Source organism: Barbatula barbatula (genome assembly GCF_947034865.1).
Source record: "Barbatula barbatula genome assembly, chromosome: 7".
NCBI lineage: Eukaryota > Metazoa > Chordata > Actinopteri > Cypriniformes > Nemacheilidae > Barbatula > Barbatula barbatula.
The window spans coordinates 4497211-4506908 of record NC_136770.1 but is presented as its reverse complement, the minus strand read 5'-3'; the positions used below and the strand labels follow the sequence as shown (position 1 = coordinate 4506908).

The window sequence follows — 9698 nt, the reverse complement described above, 5'->3', positions numbered from 1 at the left end:
CCTTACACAATAATTAGAAAAGATTTCAAGACATGCTCCAATGTCTGTGCTGGGTATACATCTGTTTATGCTTCTCAAGACCAGACCTTAGGGTCTTGTGGTGGGATGCAACGTGGACATTAAAGAAGGAGAGCCAAAAATAAACCTGATTTACCCTCGTGTCATTTAAAACCTCTATGTGAGTCTTGTGTGGAAAACAAAAGAAGGTATTTTGAGAAATGTCTCTGTGGCTTTGTGTCTGTGGGGGCATTCTTCAAAATATCCTCTTTTCTGCAAAAGAGAGTTTTGAAATGACTCAAGGGTCAATAAACAATCTTCTCTTTTTGGGTGAACTTCAGATCTTCCAGATATTCTATATTATCATTGTTTCTTTGAGCGGACCGCATATTTACTCAGCTCGACTCATCTGTTCACGTTCAATCTTGGCGTTTTCTGTCTCTGTTATACGCACCTTCAAGCAGTTTAATTAAAGCATGTATTATTAATATGACTATACTTCGGTCGTTTTTTGGTGTCCCTGTGCAGATATGAGATATACATTAAGCGTAAGTTGTTTTGCAGTAATTCCCATTTAATGTTTCTCTCAAAAGCAGAAGGTTTAGTGCGGCGGGAGGCACGGGACCGAGAGGAGAGCCGGGACGGAGAAGGCCGTTACCGTAGCTTAACGTCGGATGTGAGAATCGCATATTTGAGGCCTCTAATTAGGTCTGTTTTACAAGTCAAATGCAGCGCCGCTGACAGTCGCAAAATATGAGCTTAATAAAAAGTGCCAGCTGAGACGATGCTTTCCGCCGTCTCTCTCCCTCCGACCTCGCTCAGAAATATCAGCTTCGGTCTAAAGTCAGCTCAAGGCCAGTAATGATTCTTTCTGACTTCACATGCCGCAATTGTTCATTTTAATATACGGCCAACCACATCTCCCAAGATATTAACATTAGAAGACCACAAAGCTCATATATTTGGATGTGCCGGAAGCTGTATTGGTACCAGACATTGGCACTTGATTACAGTGCATTCATTATAACAAAATGGAAATTGAGCCGATACAGTTTGATTAATTGGTTGATTTGGGAAATGAAGAATAGGGGAATTCTAAAACTTTTGAAAACAATGATGTAACTTAGCAGCGTTTAGTGGTGAGGTTACGAATTGCAGCCAATGGCTCACTCCACCTCTCCCTTTCGGAGCACTGTGGTGGCTGACACAGCACCAAGATGTTGTCGTGTTTTTACCAAACACGCTCCGTAAAGCAATTTGTCTGTTTAGGGCTACTGTAGGAACAACATGCATTCCATGAGCTAGAGTCCAACAATGGGGATTCCTGAAATAAAGCTAGAAAAGCTAGGTCATGTGACCTGAAAATGGAAGCTCCATGTAGCTGACCTATATGTTTTACTTTTCATTTAAGCAAAACATATTATGCTTGTTCATGTGATTCCATGCAGACCGATGGTGTGTGACATCACAGTACCGCTAGATCCATTTGAAAGCACACAGGGTTGTCTAATGGCTTGATGTCGAAAAAGCCTTTTTAAGAAAAGCTCACTGATTTGCTCAATGCTCATTCTTTTTTAAACAAGTAATGCATTCTATAGCGTTTACCCGACAAGCAAATTCTACATAATGTACAGGGAACTTAAATGATGTGGTAATTTGTATGCATGTTTTTTTTTGTTATTGTGATTAAAAATACATTTCATATACGAAATTCAGCCAGAAATTGAGACATTTTCAATTATTTATTTATTTTTTCTTTCAAACTTTATTGAAATTCATAAAAATGCATTGTTTTGTAGGGCATAATGTTAAATCCTAACCTAATACTGTATGTGACATTGGACCACAAAACCAGTCAAAAGGGTCAATTGATGTATAGTTTGTGAGTAAAGGACAAAATTTGGCTGAGATTCAACTATTTGAAAATCTGAGGGTGCAAAAAATCTAAATATTGAAATAATGGCCTTTAAAGTTTTCCATCAGAGGCACTGTAGCAGGCCGTTGATAAGAAGAAACAGGTTTGTTTTAACGTTCTCTATGGGCTTACAGCTGTAATGACGTAGCGTAGAGTAGATAAACCCGAAAGCTGAAATTCAAGCTGTACATAGATACCACACTTGAGCGGATAATTCTCAAAAAGCTGACAGCAGTGAGTGATGTTTGTAGGCTTGTTTCCGGACATCCACTCACAAAAATAATAGTTAATGTACAAAATATCGTCATGATCTTAATATCCTAATGATTTTTGGCATAAACTATTTTTTAAATAGCCTTTATTTTAAAAAGCATTTCTTTTAAGTTATTTCACACCAATATAGATACACCATCTACATAAAACATTTAGAAATAACTGAAACTAACACAGAAACTACACAGAGAATATCTCAAAGTGCTCGGTACATTGATGAAAACAAGTCTTTTTAGTTTAAAATCTCAGACATTTTTACTGATGTTGATTCAGACCTTGTTTGCATATTCCTGTTGTCGTTCTTCAGATCATTTTAAACCTGTTGAAAGACAAAAGATTGTTTGTGAAACATGGATAATTCATCTTTAATCATAAACATTACGCTCCCTTCCTCCTCTCAACAACAACTCATAAGCAACAAAAAGGGGGTAGAACTATACAGACTGTAAACTGGCATTCATATCTATAGATATATTTATCTAGAAGACTCATTCAAGGGCTTCAGGCACATGTTAGACGGGTCCGCCATCTTGAAACGGTCCACTGACGTCACTCGCAGTTTGCTAGAATGGCCCAACACTGGCTGTGAAGACCATAATCACACACAGTCAAGCTGCTCTCGAGTGTTAACGGATGTTCAAATCTGCCTCCATTTTGTTAGCAATGCCCAATTTACAACAAACCAATCAAAACGGGAAGGTAAAATAAAGCCACACCCTACATTTTTTTTCAGTTTGCACTTGGACATACGTCACAATACGGAAAAGAAGCCAGTCGCAACTTTCATGGTGACTTAGGCTTTTACAATCCTAACCTTCATCCCTGAAAAGTGTGTCTGTGTTACCGTGCCGTTCTCCTCACATCTATCGATACTCTGTCCGGACACGACCGCCATATTGATTCTATAGAGGCAATTTAGTGTGAAATGGCTGTGAAAGAGGATTTATTGTCCAGGCACTTCATTGTCAGATGATGGGTGTAAAATGCGATCGTAAGGAGGGGAATGAGGTGGGCCGCGCTGTTCCTCGCCTCCCCGCCGTAAATAACTCAGGCCCGTGTGGCGGGCGGTGCATTAGCGGCTCTCCAGTACCTCTATGGTGAGGATGGATGAGTATTTAAAGAGGCCCGAGAAGAGGAGAATCTATCTAACGTCACCTATTTCAGTTCTATCACAATCTACTGTAGATAGATATACTTTAGTTATCCCCGAGGGGTGATAGATTTCGAGTTCAGTGCTATATTTCTTCAAAATAAAGCCACGTGAGGTGGCGCATCGCTGAGATTTCACCACGGTTAAGGGCTTTAGTTGGTGCGACGCTGAACGAGTTTGACCAGAATGAACCAGGAACGTGTCCCACATTGACCCAATCCGTATGTTCAAAGTTTCTCGCACGTACACATAACTGCACACGTTTCATTGAGCTTTTGCCCTTCCTTTGATGTTGTCTGATGTCTTTACGGTGATGGATGGACCGTGTGACTTATGGACGTCACATTACCTCGAACATGTCACTCGAACCGTCAACCGTAATGGCTGTGAGCTCCGTGCCGGAGGTGTGAGAACAGATTCGATGATGATGATGGTGGCGGTGATGAGATCTCTCTGGTAATGTCATAAAGCAGTGTTTAAATATTTTAATTTCATTTGTCAAACCGCAGCCTTCCCGCGCTCCATTACTCGGCGAACCATCCCTCATCAGCTGAATTAGTGCATTATTCATTGGCACTAATTATTTTCACATAAAGTCTGCCCCGATATATTTAACCCTCACATTATATCTCTCAGTAATGGCCTTGTAAAATTGAAGTGGAGTTGGAAAGCTCATTTAAAGAACATCAAAAAGCGGAGAATGAGTGAGATGGGAGGCTGCCGAGTTAAACACTTCGGGTCGAGGGTCCCCGCTGATTCGGGACATTTGTTCCTGTCTGATTTACATGGTGGAGGAGAGGTCGAGGAGAGAATAGTGAATGAGCGTGCTCGCACCAACCTGCTTATCTACAACCATATCTGGATCTTGTCTAGTAGTCATATTTTGTAAATGAATTGATGTACAGCAGGCCCTATCAGGCTGTGAAGTTAGTCTCGTAAAGTGAGACTTTTTTATAATGGCATAATATCGGGTCCTCATAGCTTGTTCAAGTATATCTTAAGAATACTGACATATCGCTTATTGCTCCCTGAATTTTGTTAGCGTCTGCTAAATGACTAAATGTAAATACTAGTGTAGGCTAGATGTAGATGAAAAGTAAACCACCACTAATAAATATAGTATTCTAATAGCACAAGTAATTTTTTACTCCAGTTGGTTTATTTGTGGTTCTCTGTGAGCTTTGAGTGTATTGTGTGAATAAATTTGATTTAAGTCACTGTCAGAGGAAGGCTACAGTTAACAGAAAACATAACTTTATTGCTACTGCAAAATGATAGACATTTAAGTACAATGGTGTTGTGAATGTGGTGGAAGAACCCAAGTGCAGGCTGTGAGGATGAAGGGGTTAAACAATAACTTTAAGACATACATACAAAATGACCGGATCTTTGACAATACATACAAAATGATCGGATCTTTGACAATACATACAAAATGACCGGATCTTTGACAATGGCACTCTGAACAAGCCATGGACCACAGTATACAACCAAAATGAATGTGCACAAGACACTAGACAATAGGGCAGTGGCGGCTGGTGAAAAATATTCTCGGTGGGGCTGTGCCATACTTTTTTGTTTCCGTAACCATCGCAATAAAATTTAACACAAACTGCAGGACAGCAGTGCTCAGTGAAATAGTCAGTAATTATTTAATGCCAATATTAAAAAGTTGAGGCATTCGTACACAAAAACATAAACATCATGATGCACAAACACAAGCCTTTTATTTGCATTTAAACTGAACTTGTAAACAATTGACTATTTCTACATATAGAAATGGATATCAAGTGGCTGAACTCAAACCTTTGACTGGAAGAATAGCATAAAGTATTTTATGATCAAACTAAATGTAACTAATTGTTAATGTGCTCCAGAACTGCAACAATTAATTGATACAAAACATATATACAGTAATATTAGCAAACACACTATTAACATTTTTTAGAGTACCATATATAACTGAATGATTTTTATGCTAAGGTCAACTATATACAAAGAAACGTGTGTGTGTGTGTGTGTATCTGTGTGTGTGTGTGTGTGTCATCTTATTTGTACAGGAATTTTGCCCGTCTGTCCTTCTGAGTGGCAAACCTCTCAATGACCCTTTTATTAAAGTCAGGAATGTCCCTGACAAGTTTCTTCTCCATGGAGAGCATAGCCAGAGCATTCAGGCGATCCTGTGTCATGCTGTTTCTCAGGAAGGTCTTGATCCTCTTCAGTGTAGAGAAGCACCTTTCTGACTCAGCTGTTGTCATGGGTGTGGTGATGAGGATCTTCAGGAGGCTGACAGTCTCTGTGAAAGTGCTCTGAAGGTTGTTCTCCATGAAGAACTGGAACAGGGGCACTGCACCACTAAAAGCCTTGAACTCACTGTTCTCATAGATGAGGGACAGTTCAGTTTTAAGCTTGGCCTTGTCCAACATGGGGTATGCCTCCACAGTTGTTTCAAGCGCTGTATCGGGAAACTTCACACTGTGTTGTGTGAACAACTCTCCGTGCAACAGTGTTGCGCTGATGAGGTGCTGGGTGAAGGAGAACCTCTCCTTGGCATGAATCAGGATGGTATCACATACCTGTAAAAGATACATCCTCAGCTTTAATTTGCAATAAAGCTATTTTGATGCAAGTGATCCTGACTGAACACATGCCTATGTCCAAGTCAAGTATATGATTACTAAGGTGCTGATTGTTCAGGGTTTTTGGTTTTGGCTACATACTACCAGGCCTGAAAAAAAGTTCTAGGGAAAACACTGACAATTACATCACAACTTACCTCTGTAGCCAACCTCTGTTGTTCTCCTGGTCCCAGCATCCTCCGTCGCTTTATGGGATGCTGCTGCTCGTCAGATGCGCTGTCCCCACACAAAGAGGGAACGGAGGCCCTGGGTCAAAAAGTAAAGTTTAATTTGATAACTTGCCATCAGACTTCTTAACTCACTGTAACCCCCCCTCAACACACAGACATAACCAGCGACTATATATATATATATATATATATATATTTGTGTGTGTGTGTATGACACACACAAACTGTCTAGTAACTGCTTTTAACCTGTGATGTACATAATTAACTTATGTTATTACGTTTTTAAGCCATTTTTAAGGGATGCAAACATAATTTTGTTCTGCTGTGCACTTGTCCTATGTAAGTAATAGTCTGAATGACAATAAAGTTAATCTTGAATCTTCAATAACAACTAGGCCTCTTCTAGAAACTGACCTGGTGGACACCTGAATAAGTCTGTTATTACAAACGGTGTAATACTTTCCTGCATTATTATCAAAGTCTGATTGTGTATTATCTTTCCTTTTAAAATCCTAAAACAAATATAATTGTGATGTGCTCTATGATAATCACTCACTTTGATGACAAGACACATTTAGGCTTTTGCACTGTTGGAAGTGAGCTATTCATCTTTCTAACAACAATTAGAAACAGCCAATAGTAAATATAGTTATTTACCTGATTGTTAGCATGCTGTCTGTGAACCTCTGGACAAGTGCTTTAATGAAGACAGGGTCGATGTTCCTCTTCTGCAGCTGGCTGAAAAGCATGTCCACATTTGGCATGATCTTGTGGAACAGTGCCAGGAAAAAACAGAAAGCCTCGTCTTCGAGCATCCTCACAAAGCCCCCAGCCTCTCTGACAGTCGGGGGTCAAAGTTCCCAGAGTCTCTGATGGTCTGGAAACACGATAGGAGGTCTTCCTTGTGCTCGTACACAGTGTTTACAGCGCGACTGTGGAAGTTCCACCGTGTTGTAGAGGCTCTGGGGAGTCTATGCGCAACCACTTGGTCAAGCACGGTGGTTCGCTTGGGAGACCTGGAGAAGAAAGCAGAAAATCCTGCAAGGTCGGAAAAGAAAGTGCCGATCCTGGGGATGCCTGAAGTAGCCTGCTGCATGATGAGGTTCAGCTGATGTGCATAGCAGTGGACGTAGTGCGCATTTTCGTACACATCCACTATTTTACGCTGCACTCCGCCGGTGGCTCCCCTCATCACACTTGCTCCGTCGTAAGCCTGGGCAATAAGTTTGGCCTTTTGTCCATGTGAGAGTATGGTGCTGAGCCTCTCCAGCAGCGCTGTAGCGATGGTGTCGGCGGTTGCGTTCTGGATCGTAATGAACTCGAAAAACCGCTCTTGGATGTTACTGTTAGCATCGATGTAGCGTAGCACCAGCACCAGCTGGCAGTGGGTGGAAACGTCAGTCGTCTCGTCGGCTTGAATTGCGATAAAATCAGCACTCTTTACTTCCTCCAGGATCCTTAAGCACTGACAGCATGCAGTCCAACAGCTCGTTCTGTATCGTCTTTGACGTGCCCTTAAAAACAGTAGCTGTCTTCAGGTGCTCCTCCAGCACACTGTCAAGGGAGGCAACAAAATCCACCAAGCCCCGGAAAATGCCGGGGTTGTCCGAGGAGTCAGTCTCCTCATGCCCACGCAAGGCCAACTCAAAAGCACCACAAAACTTCACACAATCGATAATTTTGGATAAAATGTGCCTGTTTTTATCCACCTTTATCCAATTATGTTTTCTCACCGCAATTCTGTGGCCGTCATCCAGCTGCGTAGCAATGTTCACCCTTCCTAATATGGCTAGCTTTACAGAGTTATCCATATGTGCCCTGGTGTTCTCGTGTTTCTTTACCTTCTCTGACAGGTGCTTCATATCCCTCACTCCGGTAACTGTCCATGCTGGATCTGTCCCCGTCGTTTTAAAAAGCAAGCACGGAAAGCAAAATAAAGCATTAGCATGGGTGCACCCAGCTAGCCAAGCCTTCCTGGTGTACCAGCTACGGGAGAAGCCGCGCATATACTGCTTCCCTTTTTCGCTAGCCTGCTGTTTAATTGAGAGGTCAGCTTGTTCTGGGCCCAGCTCTTTCACCCGAACTTTCTCCGACAAAGTTCTCCTCTCAAACGGATCTTGGAGGAGAGATTTCACCGAGTTAGGGTTGGGTCTTGGAGGAGTAACGTCCGCGCTCGCCATTGTCGTTTAGTAAAAATGGCGCCCCTAGAGGCGAGCCCAGTCCTTATTTTATCAGGGCTTGGGGCGATAAAATTATCGCCCTTCTTGGATTCTATTTAAGAACGCTGATTGGCTAAATTTTATGTCATACATTCATACCTTAAATTAACAATTGGCTTAACTGCTACATAGACCCGCCTCCTTGGGGCGCTTTCTCTATCGCCCCAGAGCTGATGAAGCGGTCAGACAGGCAGAGGAAAGGTTGCAAATATGATTTTGTATCATATTTTACATGTATTACTGGGTGCATTCCATATTTAAAACACACAAATATTGACATACTGATGTTTTTCTCATTATTATTACTATTTTTGTTTTAATTGTTTTAATTTTTTTTTTTTGTGGCTTAAGGGGGGGCGGCGCCCTAGCGCCCTCTATTGGCCGGCCGCCACTGCAATAGGGCATTAAATAGAGAGACTAACGGAGGAGATAACAATGGACAGGTGTGGGGAATGAGACACAGGTGGAAAGCAATACAAGGAACGAGAGAGGCGGGGCCAATGACGAGACTGGAGAGAACGCATATTATGTCCTGATTGACAATAATACGTCTCTCTCCACATAAAACACGTGGGTCTGTCATGATTCTGCCCCTAGACCAGAAAATCAAGACAAGAGAAGGAAGAATCATGACACAATGGATTCAAAATTCAACATTCTTTGGACATGACCTGTTACTCATAAAAATCAAGCTTACCATGTCATAAAATACAACATGTATCTAAAAAATTCATAAGCTCTTATGATTTTATGAAAGAAATACTTTATTTGTTTATTAAAACCCTTTATTTACATTTCTGTAAATAATATGTAATAGTAACTGACAACTTATGTAGAAGAAAACACTTCTGCATAAGATAAATCTGAATGCAAGACATGAAATAACTGTTTAACATCATTACACGAGTCAATCCAGTCAGAGTGCTGCGAGACCGATATAACGGCAGCAGGTAAAGTGAGATGTATAACAGTTTACATGAGCCGGACTGTGATGAGAAAACTCCTTTTCCAGTTGCTGTTACACACATCCCTCTATTCCTCTGTGGAGATATGTAATGAAAATTAGCTGCGTTTCCAAAATGATCTCTAATTTGAGAAGGACATACAGATGATGAAATATTCAGGTTTAATTTGCCCCCTTCAGGCATCCGAAGAGTCATAATTACAGCAGGATTCACATTGTAATTCACTGTGAGAACACAAGTCACGCTGGAGGTCTCTCTGACACTCAATAATTCAGGCATGAGGTCCAGGGTCCAGGGTCCGGGGTCTTTGTTGTTTTATGGGAATTAGGAGAAAAAACTGTTGTGATTTTTAAACTTTTAGATGACAAAG

At 41.2% G+C, this 9698-nt stretch overlaps 1 protein-coding gene across 1 annotated transcript; it reads right to left on the bottom strand.

Annotated features, from left to right (window-relative positions):
• Positions 1-4574: 4574 nt before the first annotated feature.
• Positions 4575-6908, bottom strand: LOC306896249 (uncharacterized protein; the record flags this gene model as incomplete). Its single annotated transcript, XM_079460052.1, has 3 exons — positions 4575-5911; positions 6112-6220; positions 6802-6908. The coding sequence occupies 3 exons, from the start codon at positions 6906-6908 to the stop codon at positions 5384-5386; spliced, it is 744 nt and encodes a 247-aa protein (XP_079316178.1). The 3' UTR covers positions 4575-5383.
• Positions 6909-9698: the final 2790 nt, after the last annotated feature.